General features: G+C 52.9%; 6 protein-coding genes across 6 annotated transcripts; all 6 read left to right on the forward strand.

The window, feature by feature from the left end:
- Positions 1-1,670: 1,670 nt before the first annotated feature.
- LBRM_20_5390 (putative calpain-like cysteine peptidase) lies at positions 1,671-2,291 on the forward strand (the record flags this gene model as incomplete). The annotated part of the gene is made up of 1 exon (XM_003723040.1): positions 1,671-2,291. The coding sequence occupies one exon, from the start codon at positions 1,671-1,673 to the stop codon at positions 2,289-2,291; it is 621 nt and encodes a 206-aa protein (XP_003723088.1).
- A 2,656-nt stretch (positions 2,292-4,947) lies between these two features.
- LBRM_20_5400 (putative calpain-like cysteine peptidase) lies at positions 4,948-7,011 on the forward strand (the record flags this gene model as incomplete). The annotated part of the gene is made up of 1 exon (XM_003723041.1): positions 4,948-7,011. One exon carries the CDS (start codon positions 4,948-4,950, stop codon positions 7,009-7,011), a length of 2,064 nt encoding a protein of 687 aa, XP_003723089.1.
- Positions 7,012-11,629: 4,618 nt separating this feature from the next.
- Positions 11,630-13,861, forward strand: LBRM_20_5410 (putative calpain-like cysteine peptidase; the record flags this gene model as incomplete). Its single annotated transcript, XM_003723042.1, has 1 exon — positions 11,630-13,861. One exon carries the CDS (start codon positions 11,630-11,632, stop codon positions 13,859-13,861), a length of 2,232 nt encoding a protein of 743 aa, XP_003723090.1.
- Positions 13,862-18,211: 4,350 nt separating this feature from the next.
- LBRM_20_5420 (hypothetical protein) lies at positions 18,212-19,342 on the forward strand (the record flags this gene model as incomplete). The annotated part of the gene is made up of 1 exon (XM_003723043.1): positions 18,212-19,342. One exon carries the CDS (start codon positions 18,212-18,214, stop codon positions 19,340-19,342), a length of 1,131 nt encoding a protein of 376 aa, XP_003723091.1.
- Positions 19,343-19,882: 540 nt separating this feature from the next.
- LBRM_20_5430 (putative calpain-like cysteine peptidase) lies at positions 19,883-21,517 on the forward strand (the record flags this gene model as incomplete). The annotated part of the gene is made up of 1 exon (XM_003723044.1): positions 19,883-21,517. The coding sequence occupies one exon, from the start codon at positions 19,883-19,885 to the stop codon at positions 21,515-21,517; it is 1,635 nt and encodes a 544-aa protein (XP_003723092.1).
- A 1,228-nt stretch (positions 21,518-22,745) lies between these two features.
- Positions 22,746-23,186, forward strand: LBRM_20_5440 (conserved hypothetical protein; the record flags this gene model as incomplete). Its single annotated transcript, XM_003723045.1, has 1 exon — positions 22,746-23,186. The coding sequence occupies one exon, from the start codon at positions 22,746-22,748 to the stop codon at positions 23,184-23,186; it is 441 nt and encodes a 146-aa protein (XP_003723093.1).
- Positions 23,187-24,930: the final 1,744 nt, after the last annotated feature.

Genomic DNA, 24,930 nt, shown 5'->3' on the forward strand with positions numbered 1-24,930 from the left:
TGTGTTCGATTTTTGTCCCCACTCTTCCCCCCTCGAGGCGTGTACAGCTAGCGTTCGTTTACTAGTGTTCGCGCGCCGCAGGACTATACGCACAAAAAGAGCAATACGGCTGTTTAAATAGTCAGTGAATTATGACGGCAACACCGATACCAAGTGTTGTTGATGCGTCTCGAATTCGTCTCTCAGTCGCAGTGCACTTGCTTTAGACGTTGCGGTTGTTGTTTTCTAGTCTCCCTATCCTCCTCACTTTATCCTTCCCAAATGTTTGTTTTGATTTAGAGTGTCAGTTCTTCTGTTTCCTTGCTATTTTTCCCTATATTTTGCCCCATTCTTTCTCTTTGGGTTTTTTTTTCCTCTTTTCTTCATTATTCTCGTTTCGCTTTGTTGTCCTCTACGCCCTTTTTTGTTTGTCCTCTTTTGCAAACATCAAATTTGTTTGTTTCCTCTTCCTTTGTTCCTCAGAAGGTTTTTTCTACACTTGGAGAGCGTAGAGAACAGAGAAGCTCAAGAAGCGCAAGTACTACTCTTCCGCTCTTCTTTGTTCCCTCAAAGAAAAAGCCCGGAAAAATGTCATCGACATATCCCTCAGTGAGGCGATGCAGCTGCCGTTGATTCTTTTTCCTCGAGCTCTCCGTGAAGGGGTGGATCTCGTTCTATACTCTTTTTTCTCGCCACTGAATTGAACTGGAAAAGGGATGAAGAGAAAAAGAACGAACAAACGAGACGCACGATAGCCCTTCACAATGCACATCCAGGTGCATGCACTCCCAACTAATGTGTTATTCTATCTCGCCTTTTCTTTACCGTATGCGCACATTCTTTTAGTTGTCCCTCTCTCGCTATTCAAACTGGTTTCCTCATGTGTTTGGAGAGCTCTTCCCCAGTTTCTCCACGCGGTGGAAAGGCAGAGACGGAAGTACCAGAGAGTGTGTTATGACGACACAGAAGGAAGAATGTAATGCGAATAGAGGACTACACGAGCTTTCGAGTGGAGGGCTAAGTGTTTGCCTGACGGGACGCACACCTTTTTGTTCCAACAGGAAGATGGTTGATTTATTTTCTTGATACCTTTTCTTGTTTTTCTCCCCTTTCTTTGGTTTCGTGATGTTATGAGTTTTCCCTTACTTTCATCTATTTTCCCTTTCCCGCTCATACGTTTGTATGCGGAGGTCTCTGAGTATGTGTGTGCACCTGCAGGCGCGCGCATTTTCCACTGTGCTGATTCCTCTTATATTTGAAATTGTTTTGTCGTATTGTGAACAGAGTAAAAAAGCGTACGAGGCCTACATTTTGCGAAGAGTACCGACAAAGTAACATCATTGGCAGTTAGAAAGGAAGCAAACACAATGACTAGATATATTGCCCCACTCAAATCTATTTTCTTTTTTCGGGCGTGCCTCTTATCTCACGTACACTACCGAACGCAAACGCGAAAAAAAAAAAAAAATTGACTACGTGAAGAGGTCATAGGTCATGGTTACATGAATAAACAAAAACACGCCCCCCGTGGAAGAAGTGGAAAAGTCCATGTGAAAATAAAAGGTAGTTCTTCCTTGAACCCTGGGGCCCCGCCTGTTTTGAACCGTGCTGGACACCAATACCACGAAGTGGGACGAGACCCGGACATTGCGGAGGAGTGCAATTTCCAGAAGGCGGACGGGACGTTCTGGATGTCGTGGAAGGACGTGCAGAAGTACTTCAACGGTGGCGGCGTGTGCTTCACGCACCAGCCGGGGTACGACTACCGCATGAATTGCGTGTTCACGGACGGCGTGCCGTCTGCTGTGCTGGAGATCGAGGTGCAGTCGCCTGCGTGGTTCACGTTTGTGATTTCGCAGGACGACAGGCGGTGCCAGGTGAACGCGTCGGAGTACAAGCCTGTGATGATCAGCATTGCGGAGCCCGTGGAGGGCGACATGTACAAGGTCGTGATGAACTCCTCGGCGAACGGCGCGCGGCCGACGTCGGACAAGTGGACGTTCCTGCAGGCGCGCGACATCTCGCTGATCCACAAGCTGGACGTTGGGAAGTACATTGTCGTGCCGCGCATCATGCCCTTGGATGACCCGATTGAGCCTGTACCGTACGTGCTGGGGATGATCTGCAACAAGGAGGTTGGCAACGGCGACGTAAGCGTGATGTTCAAGCGCCTGGACGCCGGCAACCGCGTGTTTGAGAACTTCCCGAAGTTCGAGCCGGAGCTGATGGAGGTGGAGCAGCCGGTACAGTACCAAAAGCGCGCGCCAGGGGAGGGCTTCCCGATGACGCAGATGGGGGAGGAGCTGCTGTAGTTGGGGGTGTTAGTAACTCACTGAGCAGGAGGAGGGCTTCTGAAAAACGACTTGGTACGGCAAGAGAGTTCTGAGCGTTGTGAGTTGGGCAGCCGAGGAGTAGGCTAAAGGTATGGCCAGTGTTGTATTTTACAAAACTGTGAGGAAGACTGAACCGTGACGCTTGTGCGCTGAGTGGTAATGAGAGATGAGTGAGCAGAGTTGCATGCTTAAGCTTTTGTTGTGGGACTGGGGGAGAAGTGATGTTAAGCTGGGTGGTTCTCTCAGGAGAACGTGTCACCTCCTTTGCGGTATTAATGACGCCTTTCAACTGCTGCCCGCAACGCAGTCTTTGTTTTCGTGCAAAAATCCGTTTGGTTATGCTAGCGTGCCCCCTGTTGGCTACCTGTGCTTAGACAAACGTGCTGCTGACCTATTTTCGTTGGTGCTCTTCTTCGGACACAGGAGTAACTTCCCCTATTCTTTTCAAACTCGAGCTTACTGCTCCTTTTTTCTTTCGGATGAGAGGTGTGAGTGCCCTTTGTGATGCTCTGTCATCTCTGTGCCTTTCACTTGACGTCCGAGGTGTTTTCGGACGCGCACCTCACCATAGCGATTTGTCAAGACATTTTGTGCTTTAATTATTGGCAGCTGCCAATGGTGACGATGTCAGCAGAGCTTTTCTTTGCCTTCTTTGTGCTCCTTGCACGAGGTTTGTAGCACCAAATGTGTGACCTTCATGAAGTTTGGGCCTTTTTTTGTGCCAATGATATATCGACCGGCGGCTCTTTCAGCGCTGTTTGTTTGCTCGATTTTATCTGCCTTTGTGTCTCGCATTCGCTGTCTCTCTCGATGGCCGCTGGGTGGAGATCTCAGATGGAGCACCTGGCAGAGGGGTTGGGCGTCTTTTTTTTTCGGTTGAGGTCTCTCTATCTTTTTCACCATCGTACCTTTTTGGGTCTAAGACATATCAATTGGACATCGCTTCTTTCCTTCTTGTAAGTGCTGTCAATACCTTTCTGCATTTTCTTATTACCTGACAACAAGCCCACGATTATGTAGAGGCCGACTGGGCATTTTTCCCGTTTCTTGTTCTTTGATGCCTCGTGAGCGTGCGCCACGCAGGATGTCTTCGATTTCTCTTTTTTCTTTCCTCTCATTCTTCTGCACCGCAATAAAAGTGACGGACTCGACTTTGCGAGAACAAAGGTCTTGCGATGAGTGCCTCACGCGAGCAAGCCCTTCTTTTCTGAATTCCTCCTCCCACCGCTGCCTCCCAAGCCTGCACCAATATCAAGGAAGTAAAAAAAGAAAAGGGAATAGAGGCGCCGCTTTGAAGCCATACACCCACTCGATGTCCGCCAGCACACCGCCTCTTCTCCCTCGCTTTACTTCTACTTTTGTTTTTGTTTTACTATCTGTGTTTTATTTTTTTTTTATGAGTATTTTTATCCCCCTTTCCCACCGACATCGTTACTCATTCACCGTGCGGTATTCGTTTCTTTTTCTTTTTATGCTTATGCTCGATTCCTTCCCTTCTGACCCTGATCTCTATTATGTGCACATATATGCGAATGACAAAGAGGAGGTTGCCAGCCATGCCGTGTTTCCTCTACCTCAAGGCGGAGCACTTTGCTCTGCCTCTAGCTCTTTGCTTGCCTTTACTGTCTTTCTCTTATGCATCTCAGTCGGATTCACCTCTTTTCTTCCTTTTTTTAAGTTCATTAGAGAACAGGGCATTCTCCTTGTTCTTCTCTGTCTCCCAAAATACGTTCCTGGCATGTATTTATACACGCGAAAATACTGATACGTTCCCCCCTTTCCTTCCTTCCTTCCTCGCACTCTATGAGTATGAGCCGTGTGCAGAGCAGCCAAGTCGAAAAAAAAGAGCACACATTGCTGAGGTGGCAATGTTGGCAAACGCGCATCGGATGTACAACGACGCGAAGCAACAACAAAAAAACACGACTGGGTCTCGGTGTCGTTGTGGGTCGTGGATCTCACAAAGTGCTCAGGATGATCTCTGATCGAGGGCGTTGAGCTCGCCCATCTTCCCTTTGGGTGTGTGTCTCTGTCCCGCACATTGGACAGTGCCTGCGCCTCAACACACCCAGTGGATGTTTTTGCCTTTTCTCTATCGCAGCCTCGCCCCCTCGCTGCTTTCCACACTCGTCCTTATCTCCTTCCGTGCATTTACTCTTTGTACTCCCCCATTCCTGTCTTCATGCCACTTCTTCCTCACTATTCGTGTAACCGTGTGGCGTCATATGGCAACGCCGTCTCTACCTTTCACCTCGTACATAACATCCATCGTTTTCGTGATCTGAACGCTGTTGTCTTTTTTGTCGTTGAACTAGAGGGCGTAGCTGCACTGGTGTTTTTCTCTCCTGTATCCCTTGTGCAGTTTCTTTTCACACGCAAAGAAGAGTTGTTCTCTTGTCTTCCTGTTTGCGCTTCTTGCGTTTCGGCATTTTTTTTGTTGCACACCAGCCCTCACAGCTGACTACCCTTCCTTAGCAAAAGGCCCTTGCTGCCGTGCGTGCTTGTCTGGGATTCATAGTTCCTTGAAGCAGCTGCTGTGTTTCAAACAGTATTTTCTTCATCAAACCTTCTTATACTTTTTTTTTCCCTTTACATCTCATCATATTCCTTGTACATAGAAAAAATCACGATGTCGATGATTGCCAAGAGCGGCAAGGTGGACGAGTTCGACGAGGGCTCTGTCGTACAGAAAAAGTACGGGCCCAGGGACTACCGATACGGTGAGCCGGTGTACAAGGGAGATGCAACTCCGTGCTTTGACGACGGCCTTCTCTTCCGCATTGTGGAGAAAAACAACAACCGCTGGTCTTTTTACAACGACACGACCCACACGCAGATGAGGGTGGAGTTTGTGTTTGGCTGCAACTCCGCCCTGCGCGCACTTGAGAATACAAAGATGGAGAAGCTGGAGAACGGCTCCTACCGCGCCACCGTGACGGTGTACCCAATGGAGACGGAGCTGTTTGTTGAGGGCCAGACAAATGGCTTCACTAGCAACATTCGTGCTCTGCCGCTGTCCGAGGATTACCTCAAAGACATGGCTCGCCAAGACTACGAGTTCATCAAGCAGGAAACGGCGACTCTGTACAACGCCGTGGACAAGGCTGCCACGATTGATGACATGGTTCGCACGTGCGTGCAGAACAAAATCAAGTTTGTCGACTTCTTCTTCCCCCCGGAACAGAAATCGCTGCAGATCGGCTCTCTCATGAAGCTGAAGGTGCTACCCTGGGAGCGTCCGGGCATGTTCCTATCTGACGAGAACGCCCGGCAGGCGCGCCTGTTCCGCAACGGCGTGCACCCGTCCAACCTGGACGAGGGTGATTTGGGTGACTCGTGGCTGACAGGCGCGATGGGAGTGTTGTCTGAGTATCCAGACAAGATTCGTGATATCTTTCGCCACCCTGAGAGTGTGGAGCAAGGACAGAAGGAACGCGAGTGCGGCATCTACCGTGTGACGCTGAACAAGAATGGCTGGTGGACGAGCGTGATTGTCGACGACTACCTGCCGGTGGCCGGCGGTCGGCCAAAGTTTGCCCGCTCCAAAGGCGATCCGGCCGAGCTGTGGCCCTCCATTCTCGAGAAGGCGTACGCAAAGATCTTTGGTGGCTACGGCTTCATCGTCGCTGGAGACCCCCTGCACGCGCTGCAGGACATGTCCGGATTCCCGTGCTCCTCCTTCGATAACGCGTTTGTGGAGTCCACTATCAACGAGACCTACGAGCTGTTTACGCACCTCAAGAACTACAGTAACCTGGGCTACCAGATCGCGTTCACCACGCCGACCCGCGAGGCCATCATGACGGCTCGCGGCGCCATCAGCTGCGGTACCTCCACGCAGGCGGAGCGTGCATACGAGAAGGCCAACCTGCTGTTGGGGCACACCTACTCCGTGATTCGCGTGGGCTACTTCGAGAAGTATGACCTGCGCCTCCTGCACTTGCGCAACCCGTGGTCGCAGACCGCGTCGGACTGGAATGGGCCGTGGAACAAGCGTGACGCGAACTGGAAGAAGTACACGGAGGTAGCGGACTACTTCCATTTTGACAGCGCCGATGACGGGACCTTTTTCATGGAGTGGCCCGACATGCAGGACTACTTTGTCGGCTGCGGCGTGTGTTTCATTCAGAGTCCCATGTACGACTACCGCATCCGCGGCACCTTCTTCCAGAACGTGCCGACGACATGCATGGAGATATCTGTTAGGCGTCCGATGGTGATCAACATTATTCTCTCCCAGGATGACAAGCGCGGCACCGACAAGGGCGAGAACGCGCCGATCATGATTAGCGTGGCCCACGGCATGGGGGCGATGGGGCCGATGCGCGTGGACATGAACAGCGGCTTCGATAATGACCACCCGTCGCCTGAGTACGCATTCCTGCAGAGTCGTGATGTGAGCATGTTCTACGAATTCACACCGGAGAACTCGCCGTACCTCGTGGTGCCGCGTGCCATGAGCCAGTTCGCCAAGCTTCCCTTCACGCTAGGCCTACTGTGCCCGTACGAGATCGGCAAGGAGACGAGCGAGGTCCGCGTGGCTTTCCGCGCCCTCGCTCCGGAGAACCGCATCTTCGACAACTTCCAGAAGTTCAACTGCGAGACGGTGGCGACGGAGACGGAGTTCCAGGCAAAGGGCCCGAAGCAGTTCTTCCCTGACATCTACGTGGGTACGATCATCCAGACTTCTGACGACTAACACCCACCTTGCTTGAGATAGCTGATGTCTTTCGCTTCTTTCTACTGCTCGCACTTGCACATGTTTGCGCAGAGATACAACGAAGGGGTTGTAGTGACGGTGGCGGCGACGATTGTGAGTGACAAAGCGCAAGCCTCATCTCTTTTCCCTCACATTCAGTCTCCATCTCCTCTACCTGCCGGCACTTGCGCTACCGCTTCGTTTCCCACTCTTCCTCTTCCTCTGGGTGCCCCCAGCCAGTATCAGAGTTTCTTGCTTTTGCTTGCGTCGCGTTTGTACTGCTCTTCCCTTTTTCTCGTGCCCTAGGGCAAAGGGGAGCGTGCGAGGTTCTGGCAGCAGATGGAGAACTGTGCGCCCCCGTCTTTTTCTCTTTTGCGCAGGCCTTGCCTCTACATAGTTCACGTACTTTTTTTTTTCCATTCTCCGAGTGCTTTCCCTCGGCCTTTGTCACTCTTTCTTTCTTTCAGTTGTGGCAGGGCTGTCTCTGTCTTACTTGCATTTGTGTCATTTTTATTCGTTTTATTATTATTATTATTGCGTAGTGATGCGCGTGTGCGTGGGTGTACGCATATGTCTCTATTACGCCTGGTTGGCGTGGCGTTCATTTCGTTGTACCAAGGAAGGGAGGGAAAGAGCCTTCATCTTTTCTCTTTTCGTGGCTGCGCCTCTCTCTCCCTACTTTGCGTTCCCCCTTTCGGCACCTCTTTTTTTTCTGTGCCTCTTCATTGTTGTTGCGGTTGTTGTTGTTTGCTTCGAGGGAAGTTGCGATGCCTTTTCTCTTCTCATCGTCTTTAAAAAAAAAAACGGGTTTTGCTGCTTCCTCTCTCCCTCTCCGACCCACCTCCCACGCTGCAGCTGTGAATGCGTGTGCATAATTCACAACGAGAGCGGTGTGCGCGCGTGAGAACGAGGGCCCTCGCTTATTTTTTCCCTTTCAGTCAATGCAAGTTGAGGTCGTGATGTGTGTGTGAGTGAGTGCGTGCGGCTTCTTCGTGTATGTCGCGTTGTGTCCCCTGCACCACTACTCGTTCTTTTCACCTTGCAATCGCAGTTTACTGTTTTCTTCCCATGTTGTTTGCCGCCGTTATCCGCTTCTCATTTCTCACCGTTTTTCTCCGTTGTCTCTGCGCCTGTTTACATTGCTGAACTCTCAGCTTCTTTTTTCCCCTTTGGCCTTTCCTCAATTCACATGTCTTGTTTTCGGCTTTTTTATGTCTTCATACTTTAAGCCTTTGATTGTGTATGTCCGTGTGTGACGCATCGCCTATGTCTCTCTTTCTCTCTTTGACTGTGCACAGCCTCATCATTTTCCTTTCCTTTTTTTTTGTGCCTTTGTCGTTTTGTTCCACTCGCTGCTTTGGGGGGTTTCGTGTCTCTCCTCCTCCTCCTCCTCTCTCGCTCCAACAGATACACATCGTTCCCTTGCACCTTCTTAACTTTCGCTGTACTCTTTCGGTTTTGGCGACGTTCTGGAGGCGGCGGGAGATTGACCCCTCTGAGGAGAGGTCAATCTGAGGCCTCGGGATAGTAAAGCAACTGATAGAATGACTTGTGCAGATGCGTTCATGTCTTGTTTTCGTGTGCGCCTTTTCGACGTTCAAGTTGAGGTTTAGCACGAAGCACGGAGGTAGTTTTGGAGGAAGAAAAGAATGAACAGGACCTGCCCAGACACACGGCAAAGAAAGAGAGGATGCATATTTGTGGAGCGGTTGGATAGAGGGTAACGTGACAAGCAAAAGCCAAAAAGCAGGAAAACGAAGAGACTTTCTCACTTTCGTTCTCTCTGAATTTTCCCTTTCTTTTCGCCTGTGTTTCACTTGTCTTCATGTACATCTTCAGCGATTTTGTGTGTATGCCAGAGCACGGAGCGGAGAATGGGGATAGGGTCCGATCGTGGGTGTGGAGGCGGTGATCACACGGTGTGGGGCATCTGGAAGCGTTGAAGGAGATTCTTGTGGTCTGCAACAATACCCTTTCCCTCTTTTCCTTCCCGCTTTTCATGATGTGCGTGTGCGTGTGCTTCTACTATGTGACATCGTGCTGGAATCCACCCCCCTCTTTTTCCCCATTTTCATTCATGTTTATGTGTTCGCCACAAACTTCTTTTTCTTCCTCACACTTACTTTTCTCTGTTGGTACTCTTTATTGTCTTCCTCTTTTTTCTCTTCTCCTGTAGCGCCCCCCCCCTCCGATGATTAACTTTCCTTCTAAAGGCGAAAGTGGTGTGGTGAATGGCGCTGCTGTTTTTTTTTCCTTGCTGTGTTCGGAGCCCTTCTCATGAGGAGGCGCATCCACCATATTTCTCTTTTTCTTTGTGAACTGCCCCCTCTTTCCCCGTCTACACATGTGCCTACGTGTCTCTGGGTGCGCCTTAGTATATGTTGACCCTTCTCTCCCTCTCTCTCCTACGTTTTCCCTGAGTGTGTCTCGCTCTATATAGTACACTGTGCGCTCCTTTCCCTTGTATATATGTCTGTGCCCCTCTCTCACGCACAAGGCGAGTGTCTGTTTCTCGTGCGGCACAGCTGCCGCTCTTTCTCCCTATCTCCATCTGTGATTTTAGTTTTCCTCTTCGTTTTGTCGACTTGATTGACTGTTTCTCTCTCTCTCAAACGGTGGTCTTTTTTCTTCTCCCTGCATTTCTTCGTTCGAGAGCAATTCGTCACTCAGAAAACCGAAGAGCGAGTAGGCAGCCCCAAACGAAAAATCGCCGAGTATACGCAATGGTTCCCATGGACGAAAAGCAAGTAGCCTCTCTCTCCGTGTATGGCTGCATTTGGATGTGCCCCAGCGACCCTGCGGCCCCCCTCAGGCGATGCGCTCATTTCTTGTAGGGAGGGAAGGAGGTAGAAGAGGCGTCTGCTGCTGAACTTGCTTGCCTCTCCCCGGTGCTCCTTCTGCCCCACCGAGCCTGGGGATAGTTTTTTTCTTTTACACGACAGAGCCACTGCTAGTGTCAGCACTTTCTGGAAGAAGTGGACTGTACTTATCGCTTTGCTCGCTTAGAGATGACAATGTACGCATCTACTTCCTTCCACTCCTTCGTACTCTTCCTCTCCTCTTACCTCTCCCTCTGTCCACACACATCACTCTCGAGGCACTGATGCGACTGCATACGTTGATTTTTTCCTACGGTCGCTCTGACCTAACGCTTAACCCTTTTGCCTTCCCTCCCCCTATATCCTACCCCCCCTCCCCCCACACACATACATACACGCAGCTGCTGCATGTCTTTTCCCTTTCTCTCTTTGGTGTCGATGACAGGAGAGTGGACTACAGGCTCCCAAAGGAAACTACTCGTATTTTGCCCCCAAGTACCGCGAAGCAAACACAAACACAACATAGGCAAACTATATGAAGGAGGGGAGCTTCATCACATACCCACCCACACCCACACCCACACCCACACATACACACCCACCTACCCACACACACATACATAGACTCAGCTCCTTCATCCGTTTTCGCTGTCGAGCTGATTGGTTTTTACTCAGGCTACCTTTTGGCGAATACCCGGCACCTTTGGTTCCCTCTCCCCATTGTTCTTTGTTTCTTTCTCTCTTCGTCGGCACACCGTCCAGGCAATACGAAAGAAAGAGAGCAGCGCCGCCACAATTCTGTGTAGATACCTCACGTGTGGGTGGCTTGTTTTTTTTTCCGTCTCTTGTGTAGTGTGCATCATTTCCTCCGTGCGCATGTCTCGCCACGTTGCGGTCGAGACACCAACGTGGAAAATCTTCTGTAGCTCCGTTTCTTCTTTCTTGGCCTCATCACGTGCCGAACGACGAGTCTCCAGGTGCGAGTGATTATCTCCGCTTTGTGGAAGCGTTTATAATTCATCTCGTTCTTCTCTTGCCCCCTGCCTCCTCCCACACAAACAGTCAGCCGCATTCCGACAGGCCATCATTTTCCCTCTCCCTGTCCTTTCACTCTCTCCCTTCCATCCCTTTTTCCCCCACACATTTTAATCCAGCGCTTTGCGTCGCCAAGCCCTTCCACTGCTTTGTGTACTCATTCACTACTCCGCTGTGTTCATTACGTACTGACTTCCTCTTTCTACGTGTGACGTTTCTTTTCTTCCTTTTCCGGTGTATATATATTTTTTCGTTTCTACTCTTCTCCTTTTCTCATCCTACACCATCTCACCCGTTTCCATCTGCATTGCTCTTTGTCAGTCTCACCTGGTGTTGTTTTCACGGTTGTGTCTTCTGACGTTATACTGCTCTGCGCGGGCCCTCTCCCCTTCCGTTTTCTCTTCTCCTGGATTTGAGAAGCAGCTGCCTCACCCACTGCTCTCAGCGCACCTTCAGCTCTCCTTTGTCTCTTTCCAGCTGCCTCGCCGGAGTTCACGGGTCTACGGACCGCGGTCTGGAGGCGTTTTCTTGTGTGTTTAGTGCCTCGTGGAAGGAACACTCGTTGAGGAAGACGCAACGAGCTGGCGCGCATAGGTAAACACAGCGCGGAGGCGCAGGTGAGGGACGGTTCAGCATTGTCTGCGCGGACAGGACAGAGGGGCAGGGCGATAAGAAAACGTACAGGCGCAAATTCACCAGTACTCAACTGACTACCCACAAACAAAGGGAACAAAGCTTAGGAGGCTCTTGAAGATCTATCTGCCATGTTTGATGAGTTTCGTGAGGATTCGGTAGAACCGCTACCGGTGGATGCCAGCAAGAACCCACCAACGCCATGGGTGAACTGGGGGCCGTCCATCGCTGGCGAGGCAACGCCGTGCTTCAAGGGTGGTTTTCTCTATCGAATTATCGATTCCAAGAAGAAACTGTGGGCGCTGTATAACGACACGTTTGTCTACGAAATGCACGCCACCTTTATCTTTGGGACTGCGTCGAACATGCAGCCCATCACCACCACCTCATCCTCTGTGTCGGAGAATGGCGGCGAGGTGGATGGCAAGAACCGCGTCGTCGCCAGCGTTGAGGGCAACGGGCTTACAATCTCCATGGTTGTCTATCCGATGGAGACGATCGAGTTTGCCCGGGGCGACAAGTCGAAGTACAGCTGCCACTTCGACGGCAAGCCGCTCTCAAAAGAGTACCTTCAACTCGAAATGGCCTTGGCAAATGCCGAGCTAGAAGAGAACAAAGAGAAACTTGCGAGGTACACCTGCATCGCCACGGATCCTGAGAATGTCCTGGCGCTGTGCAAAACACACCAGTTGGCGTTTATCGACCCCTCCTTCCCGCCTGGTCAGCACTCGCTTGATGGGGATCGAGGCCTGATTGCGCCGAGCGCGTGGAGGCGTCCGGAGGCATATCTGCCTCTCGCCTTGAGGCGTCAAATTCGCCTGTTTCGACATCAGGTGGCCCCCTCTGCCGCACAGCGTGGTGAGTTGGGCAATTCATGGGTGATGAGCGCTATGGCTGCACTGGCGGAATACCCGGACCACATCAGAGATATGTTTCGGCACCCCGTCAACCCCAAAGAGACGCAGCGAGACGAGGCGGCTGGCGCGTACCGGGTTTGGTTGAACAAAGACGGTCTCTGGCAGTCGGTGCTCATCGACAGCTATCTCCCCGTGATAGGCAAGCAGCAGCGCTACGCACGCAGCGCCAACGGGCCGTGCGAGATGTGGGTGTCGTATCTCGAAAAGGCGTATGCGAAGCGTTGTCACGGCTACAGTAACATCGCCGGTGGCGATCCGCTCTTTGCAATTCGCGACTTTACCGGCTTTCCCACATCGCGGCTGGACGTCCGCTTTCGCGAGTGCGTCACGGACCCGGTGAAGAGCGATATGTTCTTTCTTCGCATGGTACAGGACTACGAGAACGGATATGTTGTGCTGCTGAGTACCCCCGGCAACAGTGACCCACGCTCTGCCCATAGCGCATACAAAGAGAATGGTATTTTTGTGGGCTACGCCTATGTCGTGTTAGACGCTCGCGTGATTGAATCGCCGATATCTCGGCGGAAGAAGGTACAACCGCTGCGGCTGCTGCGACTGCGCAACTCGTGGGAGGCGGCCACCAAATGGAGTGGCAAGTGGTCTGCCGAGTCGCCGATGTGGCAGGAGCATCCGGAAGCATGTGAGGCGTTTCCGCAGCACAACGGAGATGGAACCTTCATAATGGAGTGGTCTGAGGTGTTGGATATCTTTGTCGGCTTCGGTGTTGTGTTCAACCACTTCGGCTACGTCGACTACCGCATTCCCTTCGAGTTCCATGGCTCCGTGCCGGACTTGTGTCTCGAGATTCACGTGACGGAGCTGACAACGCTGACGCTCATTCTGTCGCAGCCAGACAACAAAGGCACAATGAGGGAGTCGGAGGACTACAACCCCATCATGATTTCCATAGCTGGCACCACCACCACCACCACGAGCCCGGTTTTCCAGGACAGCAGTATGCGTAGTAGCGGGGCCTCAAGTCACACCATGATGGCAGGCAGTGCGCAGCTAGTGGCTCGGCATTACTCTATCCTTGTCAATTCCTCTGCGGACGCCGAGACTCCGTCGAAGAGTTTTACATTCTTGCAAGGCCGCGACATCAGCGCTATATACACGTTCATCCCAGAACAGTCGCCATACCTCGTCGTACCACGTCTACTTGTGCAACAGCCTAGCCGCATCAATGAGGTGAGTGCGTCCAGTACGGCTGCGCTCTCAGCGTCAAACAGAGCTGTGACGCGGCCGTGTGTGCTCGGCGTTCTTTCACAGCTTGCCCTCACCCTCTATGGGCAGGCGCACGTTCGTCTGCGCAAGTTGCCAGCGAAAAGTCCTGTCTTCGATAACTACCTCAGCTTCACCAACAACTCCGTAGAGGTTGAGAAGACTTTCTATGTGAAATGCTCTGGCGCCAGTGTGGCGGAGCGTCGCGCGTCAGAGCTGAAGTAGATAGACCAGAGAGTGACCTAGCCATTGGATGGAGAGGGTATTTGAGAATCAAAGGAGGAAACACATTAATGAGCAGCGTTGCACCGCGGCTTCGTGAGAGAACGAGAAGGCAGGCAGGTTTACAGCAGTTTTCCACTTGTGGTTGAAAGCACTTTTCATAACTATGGGAAGAAGGTGAAGTGCAGGAGAGAGATAAGGCGAGAAAGGGAAGGGGGATCGTGGTTTTGCTGTCCAAGAGGATTGATATGGATAGCGCTCTGCCTTACCCGCTCCAACTTTTGCGCGTCGTCTTATCTAGGCCCACTTCTCCGTTCCACGCTTCTCCTCCCTCTCTCCCCACTTGGTTCCTTCTCCTCTTATAGGCTCCCGATGGCGATGCTGTGTGTACGGCGCGTGCGTGCTGCGACGCACGCCTCTTCCTTTCCTCTCTTTTTTCCACTTTCTGGTTTCATTGCGCTTTCTCGCCATCAACAGCAACAACGCAGGAGAAAAGAAACAGGAAAAGAGAGGTCTTCCCTGTTTCTTTTCTCCTGCGTTTTTTTGTGGCTCTTCTCTTGTCTTGTCCCCTCTCTTTCCTGATGGAAACAGAAAGGCGAAGAAGAAATACAAGAGACAGAAGAGGCAGAGAGCATCAGTAGTTTTGTGGAGTGATATACATGCCAGCCACCAAGCGATCACTTCAGATGGGTAGTGAAACAACAAAGAAAGAAAAACTGTTTTCTCATGTCACTGCACGTCTCTCCTTCCCACATCTCTGGGTGTATAACTACTGGGGCTACTGCGCGCCTGCGTGTCAGTGCTGGTTATAGGGTATGCAGCTGCTGGGATAGCACTGCCGTGCTGTGGTAATTAAGCTCTGTGGAGCAAGTGAGAGAGTTGGAAAAACAAAGAAAAAGAGCAAGGGCATACGCGCAACCGGAAAGAAACGCGTCTACAGCGATCAACACAGCTGAAAAGAGCCAGAAGAGTGTCGACGCCTTCTCTCCCTTTCGCTCACGTTTACAGTGCGAAGAGAGGGGCGCATCGGTGATCTTCAAGAGAGAAAAAAACAAAAAGGAAGAGGAATTAGAAAGTGCTTGTACGCCTGTGCAGAACACAAATGTCCATTTTTTCTCCTTTTGTGGTCATTGCAAATCCCTCCAACGAAAAGCAAAACAAGCGAACATGTATGAGTTCCGTTGTTGATAGGTAAGCGAGTGTACTGTTATGCGCCTCTCTCCGTCACTCTCCCTTCCTCATCATCTATTTCCTCCGTGTGGACGTATGTATGCGTGTTATTGTGCACGTCGGGCCTTTTTTTCCTTTTCGCGCTTCTCTTTGTGTTTGCGCTTTGTAAATTCTCATGTCTTCGTGCCTTTCTTTTTGTTGAATTTCCTTTCCTTTTCGTGTTTGTCTTGTTTCGCTCGTTGCGGCAGACGACAGGGTGGTGGTAGTGGTGGTGGTGGTGGTGGTGGGGGGAGGAAACCGAATAACATAGCAGCAGACGCAACAGTGAACAGTAATGACTCGCAACAAACTCCCCTGAGGCTCTTCCTTCTTTTCGTCCTCTTTCTTACCCTGTTCTGTTGATGTGTTCTCGTTGTCTACACGCCTTCACCCTCCTCTTTCTTTCCATGTGCCTGACTCCTCTGTGTTTCTTTTTGTGTCCTTGAAAAGTGACGAGGGGGTGCAAAGAAAAAGGTACGATCGGTAGGGGGGGGCGGTTGAATCCACAAAGGCAGCGAAGCAAGTAAAAGGGGATGGCCGTAGGCATGAAAGGGGGGGGGGCTGAGAAAAGAAAAAAAAGCCTCCTCTTTGTGTCCCCACTGAGCGGAGGAAAGGGGAGTTTCAGAGGCAGACGTGACAGAGGAATAGCAGAGGGTCGTGGTAGGGGCTGCTATCTAGCACCACCACACACTTCTTTGGTGTGTGTGTGTGTCCTCCTCCTGTTTTCTGTGGCAGTTGCTCTTCCGGTCTTTCTCTTTCATGTTTACGCGGTTCTCTCTCTCCCTCTGTTTCTCCATTCCCTGTGCGTTTTCTTTTTGTTTCGTTGTCCTTTGTGCTTTCCTTTGTATCTTTAACGTTTTTTTGTGGTTATTCTCTGCCGCTCACGCGCTCTCCCCTCCTTTTTTCTTTTAATTTTTTTTCTTCTCCCTTTTTGCTACACCCCCTCACTCTCTTTCGGCCTTTCTCTCCTTGTTCACCTCATGAACGTTCCAAGGCGAGCCACATGATCCCCCTTTCTCGCTGCGGGTCTCTCTTCTGGCATGAGGTCCTTTTCTCTCTCCTCCCTTCCTTTTTTCTTCTCTCCCAAGCACACACAGATGAAACAAAAGGAAGACAAGAGGTACCAGGTGGCGTTGTAGCAGTTTGTTGTGCTCCTTCTCTCCTTTCCCCTTGACACGCACGCACTCCCCGTTGCAGACGCATCTTGTCCTCTTTCTCCAGCTTCTCTCCCTCATCCCCCTCGGGCCGAAGTGCAGGCTCGCTTTGAAGTTGGCCACCAACTCTTTTGCATTTGGTCTCTCTTTCCATCTCTCTCCCCCTCTCCGCGTGTCTTTTCTGGCCTCCTGACTTTCTATTCCAGCTTCGACTTGTGCATACGCAGCACACGCGTCCCTTCCCTCTGTTTTATTGTGGCTTTCCCCCGGATTTTATTAATTGTAGTGTTGTGCGATGAAGTCTGTGCGTTCGTGGGCGTGCGTATGCGTGTCTTAGTAGCATTTCTGTAAGCCCTGCTGCGAACCTTCTCTCCTTTCATCATCTTTACTTACCTAACCTCAAGAGCGTGGTATCTCTCCGGAGAGAGCTTGCGACAGTTTTCGCACTGACAGCCCTCTTGTTTTTCTTCTCTTCGCCTCTTGCGCTCCTGTGAGATTGTGCGCCGATTTTGTTCCTGTGTCTCTCTTCCTCTTCTCACCTCCTCTTTGCTTCTCTTAGTCGTTCTCTCTTCTCTTTTTCTGTCTTTCCTCGTCCTTTCCACTCACCTGGAGGACAGTGTGCACTCCACGTTCTCACCACCTATCTCCCTTTCTCTTTATTCCCTACACCCATGTATATGCACAAAGCATTTCTTTTTCCGCCCCAGTGATTGCTTTCCGCTTCTCATGTTTGTCGATAGCGGCTATTCACCTCTTCCCCCCTCTCTATCCCTATCCTTCTTGTGCAGTTTTGTCCTCGTTCCTTTTCTCTTTTCCCCTCTCTCGCCCTCACCCCCTTTCTTGAGCCTTTTTGTGCTCGCTTTTTTCCTTTTTCAGTTGCCTTCCCCCCTCTACGATTTCCCACGAGTATAGAAGAATACTGAAAGATAATCGAGAAGGGTAAGCACTGCGTTGGTCAACTCCCTTTTCTTGTGCGCTTGGTGGTTTTCGGTGTCGTGGGCACTCTCTCCTTCCCTCCTTTCCCCACACGTCCCCCATTCGGTAAATTTGCAGAGCATTCCTCCCCCCTCTGCGCTCTCCTCTTCACTCCGTATTTCTCTCCCGCTTTATCTCTCTCTCTCTCTGTGCGTATGCACGTGACGATGCTAATTTTGGTTTGGTTCTTCTTTGCCCTTCTCAGGGCTCAGTGCCCCCACTCTCTGTGTGGCGAAGCCAGGCAGCCCCCCTACCCCCTGCCAATGCCGAGCCACGCCTGGCGGTGGCGACCAGCAGAATGGGAGCGGCTGTGAGGCGGCCTGCGGAACGGGTGGCTGGATGTGCGGAGCTTGGGACAAGAGGTCGTGCACCGATGACCGAGCTGGCGCGTTGCTGTACCGCATGTCCAGCGCTGCTTGGCGCGACGCAGTAGGTCTCTGACAAGGTAGGGGCGGGAGGGGGTTGAGGGGCGTTTGGCTCACCTCTCATTGCAGAGAATGGGCGTGTTGGCATGATTAAAAAGGAACGGCTGCGCGAGCTGCGCATCCATCATCTCCTCATATCTCATTTTACATCGACTCTGGCGTTTGCTGCTCGTTATGTGCGCATCTTTTTTTTTCGCTCTCCTTCGGCTCTTGTGTGGCTCACTCTCGCTCTTTCTCTCGTTGCATTTTGCAGCACTTCTCGCTCGTGTATGTGTACATAGCTCTTCATCGCTAGCACTGGGCACACACATACCCGCCATACCTACACCTGACGCTCAACAACCCTATTTTTTTTCCGCGTTTGCTTGGTGGTTTCCTCGGAGGTGCTGAAATTAGAGTCGGCAGGGCTGAGGTACCAGGGGAAACACGGAGGAAGAGAAGAGGGAGCGATGTGTGTGTGCAGCGAGATGTAGGCCTGTCTAGCCTTTCTTCCGGCGTAGTGTTCAATAGCCCATTGTCGTGCACTCTTTTTCTCTTTCGCCATCTCCCTTTTCTCTCTCCTCTACTCTTCCTCTGTTATCTTTCTCAGCATGGGCGCGGCAGCGTTTTGCTTCAACGGGACCGAGGCGCGAGGCGCTTGTCATTCATCCCAACGCACAACCCGTAGCTCTTCTTCCACCTCTCCAGCGCGGAGGACCGCAACAAGGACAAGAGAGGCGCCGAGTACCAATGGAGGCGGCAGGGCTCCACCTCTGGCACCTCTCGCAGACCTCACGAGTCGCAGAATGCTTGCCTCTCCCTCCTCTGCCTCTTCGCTTCTGTCATTGTCGCCGACGTCCTCGAGCTTACAGGAGGCAGTGTCTGCACCGGAGGCCTCCGGCGCGACAATAGCTCGTCTGCGGGATGGGCCTCCAAGTACCGCCGCAACGCAGTATCTTGTTGCGGGTGACGGCACTAGTGAACAGCATCGCATAGGGCCATTCACCACGAGGCGCCGAGTGTCAGCCACCACACGCGCGTTGTGGAGGGTAGCAGGGAAAGATAAAAACGGGCGCAACATCGGAACTGGAATGGGTGACAGCGCTGTGCTGCTAGAGGAGCACACGGCGGTCTTGCTGACGGCTCTCATGAAGCCCTACTGCTGCCTGAGCCAACGGATATGCGGTGCATCCATGGCGCCAACCTCCTCGCCGTCTTCGCAGGCGCTCGATCAGCTGATTGGCACCGTCGACAGCCGAGGCGGCGTTATGAGCGGCTGCCATCAGGGGCATCACCGGAGCGCTGATCCCTTGGCCTTGGTACCGTTGCTTGAGCCGTTTGTTTTCGAACCAGCCCAGCCAAGGAAGCGGAAGGCAGGCGCTCAGACTGCCCCGTCTTCCTCCGTGGCTACGTGGGTGCCCTCCATGACGGCGTGCTTTGACGAGGGTCTTCTCTACAAGGTGGTGTGGAGGAGAGCCGAAAGTGCCGACACAGCTTTGACCAAGGAGACTGGTGGGGAGCGTGCTTACGTCATCTGGTGCTTCTTCAACGCTACTTGTGTCTACACAATGGAAATTGACGTCCTTTTCCCCCTGCCGCCGAGCTGTACAACAGCAGAGCCCCTGTCACTGAAAACGCTGGGGACGACGCAGATGGAGTGGGTGGACGCGCAGGAGGATCCTGGTTCTCCGCTATGGCATCGGCAACGTTGCCTCGTTGCTCGGGTAACGTGTCCGCCCTGAGCTGTGTGGCGTTTGTCGAGGGCACTGTGGGGCCCTTTTGCACCGTTATTCGTGCTGTCCCGCTCTCCATTGACATCCCTCTATCGGCGCGGTCGCCCTCCTTGTCGTGGCGCGCAGGCCTCGAGGCCGAACTGCACCGCCTTCCGCGCGCCCTCGGTGCCACAGCAGCGCTCGTCGTTTTCAGCCAAAACTATGTCACCGAGGACGCCCTCAGTGCTTGCGTGGCTGCGAACATTCCGTTTGTGGACGCACGGTTCCTCCTCCCAGGAGAGATGGCACTGCGGGGGAGTGAGGCGCGCTGCGCTAACTCAGCCGGCCACGTCGCGACTCCATTTACGTCGCCCCCCCTTACTGAGTTGTCACTCCAGCGAGGCACTCGAGGAGAACTCTGTCGCCTGGGCTCGCGCCCCCGATCTTGTGCGGCGCCTTTTCGGTGAGCCAACCACTCACTCTGCCCTCGAGCCCCACGTCTTCTTTCTCCCCCTCAGCCCGGTCTTCATCGAACCCGGCGAGCTTGGCGACAGCTGGGTGATTGGCGCCATGGCGGCTGTCGCGGAGCACACACATCTCCTCCTCCGCATGTTTCGGCACCCCTTCAGTCAGCAACGAGGCGCCGCAGAGCAGTGCCTTGGCGCGTATCGTGTGACGCTGAACGTGCGAGGGTGGTGGCACAGCGTCGTGGTCGACGACTACTTCCCCATCACGGAGGGCGGCTGTTACATCAAGTACGCGCACAGTCGCCGCGATGTGCGGGAGCTTTGGGTGTCGCTGCTGGAGAAGGCGTATGCTAAGGTTCGTGGCGGCTACTCTAACATCGTCACCGGCGACCCGCTTATGGCGCTGCGTGACTTTACCGGTTGGCCGTGCTCCCGCTACGACATCGCGCACTTCAACAATATCGCTTTAGCGTCGTCCAGCTTTGCGTCACGGCTCTTACGGTACGACCAGCACGGATTTCAGGTCATCTTGCACACGGCTCCCCTCTTCGATTCTGATGGCACGATGCTCCAGACCGACATCGGTATCTCGCCAGCGGAGGCCGCGTTGCCGTCAATCGTGGAGGCTTCTGGAGGTGGCGCATGCGCTGGTGCAAGCGCTGCCCGCGGGCTCATCGCTGGGATGGTGTATCCCGTCATGCGCATCTTGCGCCTCAGCATCGATACACTTCGTGCGGAGCTGACGCTGTTCCAGGTGCGCAATCCGTGGCGAGACGTGGCGGCGTGGAAAGGAAGGTGGCGATGCGGGAGTCGCCTCTGGAAGCAGTGGCCGTATGTTGCTGCGGCGTGTCACATGCAGGAGTGCTCGCATCTCGATGTCAATGGCGACGTGACGTTATCAACGGACAATCTCCGAGATAAATCAGTGGCACCATCGGCACCGCAGGCGGCCACCACTAATGCGTGCGCCTGTCGCCGCAACCAGTACATCTGGGTAGAGTGGTCAGAGGTTTACCGGTACTTTTCTGGATGTGGCGTCGTGTTCCGCCTTCCCCTTCACCACGAATATCGTGTAAAGGGTGTGTTCGAGGCTACGTGCCCATCTGTGTGCGTGCGGGTGTCGGTGGTCGCGCGCACTTTCATTGGCGCCATGCTGTCTATAGGCGAAACAGTCGGGGCCAGGTCCTTGGCGACGAACACAGGCGACACGAGCCCATACCCGCCCATCATGCTCACTCTGGCGCGAGAGCAGGATGGTGTGCTGCACCTCGTGTGCAACTCGCAGCTTGACCCTGACAATCCGTCAGCGCGCTTTACCTTTATGCAGACTCACGACGCGAGCCTCTTCTACCCACTGACGCCAGAGAACTCGCCATACTGGCTGATCCCTCGAGTCCTCGCGCCTCAGGTGCCCAATGCTGCTGCCGCTACTGATGGCGGTGCGAGCGCACCGGCACCAGATCCCCCGCGACTTCCGTATGTGCTTGGTCTTTTCCAAGAGGAGCAGGCAGGAGAAAATGGATGGCGAGCCGAGTTCTACCACCTGCCCCCGACATCCGCAGCCTTCCGAAACAGCACGTCGTTTTCCCTGGGCAGCAACGTGCGGGCGGTGGTGGCCATGTTCCAGGCCAAAGCACCTCACGCGGCCTTCCCGAAAACGTATGTGAACACGGAAGTGTCGGAGCGGGAGGCAACACCGGTGGATGAGTTTGTTGGTGCAGCACAGACGCCAAGGTGACGCGCGTGTGCGCACGTCGAAGCCCGGGCGCCTTTCTGTTGCACCCCTCTCTCATCCCGACTCGTGGGTGTACTGCCGTTGGCAGCGTAACGTCTCTCTCCTTTTCGCCTTTACTCGCCCCTCCGGCTGTACGACTACTGGACTTGGTGGAGTGCTCTCTACTTCCTTCAAACTCACACTCTGTCTACTCTTCATGTCGCTTTTCTTGTCGTTTCTCTTCACACTTTGGAATGTACACAATCATCAGCTTTGCGCCACATCCACCCCTTTTTTGTTTTGCGCCCTCCCCCGGCCTTCTCTCGCCGTGCACGTCTTCCCCCCTGTCCTGCCTCTTGTTGCACACAGAAACAGCAGTAGGGTGTGTCGCAGGGGTGCCGTTGCTGTGTGTGTGTGTGTGGAGAAAGCGCAGTGCTAACTGAGGTTATTCTCTTTTCGTGTGTGTTAGGCTTCTGTGCTTGCCTTCGCGCAAGAGGAGACTGCTACCCAGAGCGGAGCGGTGGGGTGGGGTGGGGTGGGGGGATCAAGGCTCCATTGATCTCCTGGAGAAAGGAATGAAAGAAAGGGCCGCAAGAAATGATCTTTGCTCCGCTTTGCATATCTGTCCAGTGGCACATAGATAGCCTCATAATGACTTGCACGGAGGGGTGAGGCGCAGCTGGAAAGAGCTACACCCACTCATACATCTTCTCACTTACTGCCCATCGAATGGCTACGCTGCGCACCAGGTGACCGGCAACTGGGTGTCTCTTGTTCCGCTTTCACTGCACAGACTTGAGCCTATGCCTCCCATCTCCGTGTACTTCTCTCATCCTTCTTCCAACACAACTACACCGATCCCTCTCTCTCTCTCTGTGCGTCTTGTGGAGCATAATGTCCACTTTCTCCTCCTCCTAACACGCACTACACACCTGTATCACCACCATTAAATTTTATTTCTCTCACAAGCGCTGGATTCAGTGACTACGACATTTTACGTCTTCTTCCGATATTCCTCCTCTGCCTTCTCCCACGACCGACTTTGCGTGCACACCGACACACACGTTCGGTCTCAATCAGACACTTTATCATTGTTGGATTGGTATATACATAGCGCGAGCAAGCCAGCTTGCGCTGGCTATTCTTCTGTTGTACCCCCTTTTCATTGTTGCTGTGCTCGATCCCTCCTTTTTTCGTAGCTGTCTGCCCATCTTTCCTCTTTCGTGTTCATTTGTTTTCCTCTAGAGACATCATGGGCTGCTTCAACTCGACCGACTCCGTGCCTCTTCAGGACCCCACAAGGGGGTACATGTACACGAACCCCAAGGCGAAGGGGACGAAAGAGGCGCTCTTTGGTGGACTCCTCTACCGCATCATTGACGAGCAGGAGGGGTGCTGGGCCTTCTACAACAACTCGAAAGACTACGAGTTTCACATCAAGTACCTGTTTGGTGCTGATAGTCACGTGAACGCACTGAGCGACACCGCAGTGACGGTGCAGGATGACGGCATTCTCGCCGAGGTGTCCGTTTACCCGTTGGAGACGAAGGACTTTGTGCGGGGCATGATCGACGGCTACGAGAGCAAGCTTGAGGCACTACCGCTATCGGAGGAGTACTTTGCGCAGCATCCGGAGCTCGACGAGGCAGCTTACTACCGCCGTCTCGAGGCGCCCAAGAGCAACCAATTCTAGGCCTTCCCCAAGGAAGACCTCTTAGTGTCACCTCTTTACGCACGTGTCTTTTTTTTTTTGCGTCTGCGTATGAAGTGGAGGCGGTGCTGCTGGTGCCTGTGCGTCAGCCCTCTTTGGTTTTCCTCTTTTGCTTTTCGTTGCTTGCCTCTTACACTCCCCCTCTACCTCCTTGTATGCATGCCGACGATGTTTCTCCTTTCTCTTTCTGCATGCATGCGCGTATACGTGCACGCTTTTCTTTTCGCTTCTTTGCGGCCGCGAATCTACTTACATACGGATGCAAGGGGTGAGAAGACCCGGGGAGGGGGGGGGGCGGCGGCGGCGGTTTTTTTTTTTACTCGATGTCGTATTCTTAATGATGTGCTCTTCTCCGTGCTGCGTGTTTTGTTTCTAATGTGCACTCACAGTCTGTCTGTGTCACCGGTCCGGCACTCGACGGCGAAGGGCAGCAGCAGCTGCACATGGTCAGTTTGTTCTCCACGGAGAGGAGGAAAGCTGGATTGGAATGGAGCAAAGCGGACAAAAAAGTGGAACAGGAAGAACACTCGATATCTTCACCCTTGACTCCGCTCTGTTATTATTTTCTTTGCTGTCCGTCACGTCTCTGTGTTTTTTTTTTTTCTTCTTACTCTCACTCTCGCCCTCACCATCTCTCGCTTTGTATCCATGTGCGTAGGCTCTTCTCCCCCTCTTTTTCTATTTTCTCACGCTATGCCGCATTTTTGTTATCATTGCTGCTACATGTACGTGCTTCCTCTGATGACGGCGGGGCTGGGACACCCCTCAGCGCGTGGCCTCTCAGGGCCCAGTGCCCCCACTCTCTGTGTGGCGAAGCCAGGCAGCCCCCCTACCCCCTGCCAATGCCGAGCCACGCCTGGCGGTGGCGACCAGCAGAATGGGAGCGGCTGTGAGGCGGCCTGCGGGATGAGTGGTTGGATGGGCAGAGCTTGGGACAAGAGGCCGTGCACCGATGACCGAGCTGGCGCGTTGCTGTACCGCATGTCCAGCGCTGCTTGGCGCCACGCAATGGGGTCTGTGGCAGGGTCTGAGTGGAGGGGAACTCGACTCGTGTTCTGTGGCAGATAATAGAGAGCTTGCGACAATGATTTGTTTCTACTTTGGCTCTCCATCAAGTGATGCTCTTTATGATTGCAGGTGAACTGCTGCTGCCGCCTCTCCTTCCCTCTCCCTTTCTCAGTTACATGTTTGCTTGTGATGTTGTGGAGTGTGAGGTTGTGATTCTGGCCGCTGTTTTCTGGTTTCTTTAGTGTTGTTTCCTATCCTTTTTTTTTTCTCTTAGAATGGCGATGCCTGTCTTTGTGTCCGGGGGTTTCTCGCTCTTCACCTCATCTTTCTCTCGTTATGTGTATTCAGGCAGAGTGTCTTCACCTTCTCTTTGTTGTGTCTGTTTAGTGATGTATGGAAACAGAGCTGATTTGCTGTCTTTTTTTTTTTGTTTCTCTCGATTTCCTCCGCACATTTCCCTCAGGGCTACGCCTATTCTTTTGTCGCCGCTCTCTCCCTCTCCCCCTCTCCCTCTCTTGTATGCGGGTTGATATTTTGGATGGGCGGAGTTGATTTCGGTCTCTTGTCTCTTTTTTGCACGCATCCAAATCTTTCTCTTCGCTTTGCATGCGCACCTCTCCTTTCTTCGTTCTCCGCTTCTCTCTCATTCCCAAGCTTCCCACAGAGTGCTGGTTGTGTGTGCGTTCACGAGGCGATGCAGACCTTCGACGCTTCTCAG

The sequence above is a fragment of the Leishmania braziliensis genome (assembly GCF_000002845.2).
Source record: "Leishmania braziliensis MHOM/BR/75/M2904 contig, possible fusion of chromosomes 20 and 34".
In the NCBI taxonomy this organism is placed as follows: domain Eukaryota; phylum Euglenozoa; class Kinetoplastea; order Trypanosomatida; family Trypanosomatidae; genus Leishmania; species Leishmania braziliensis.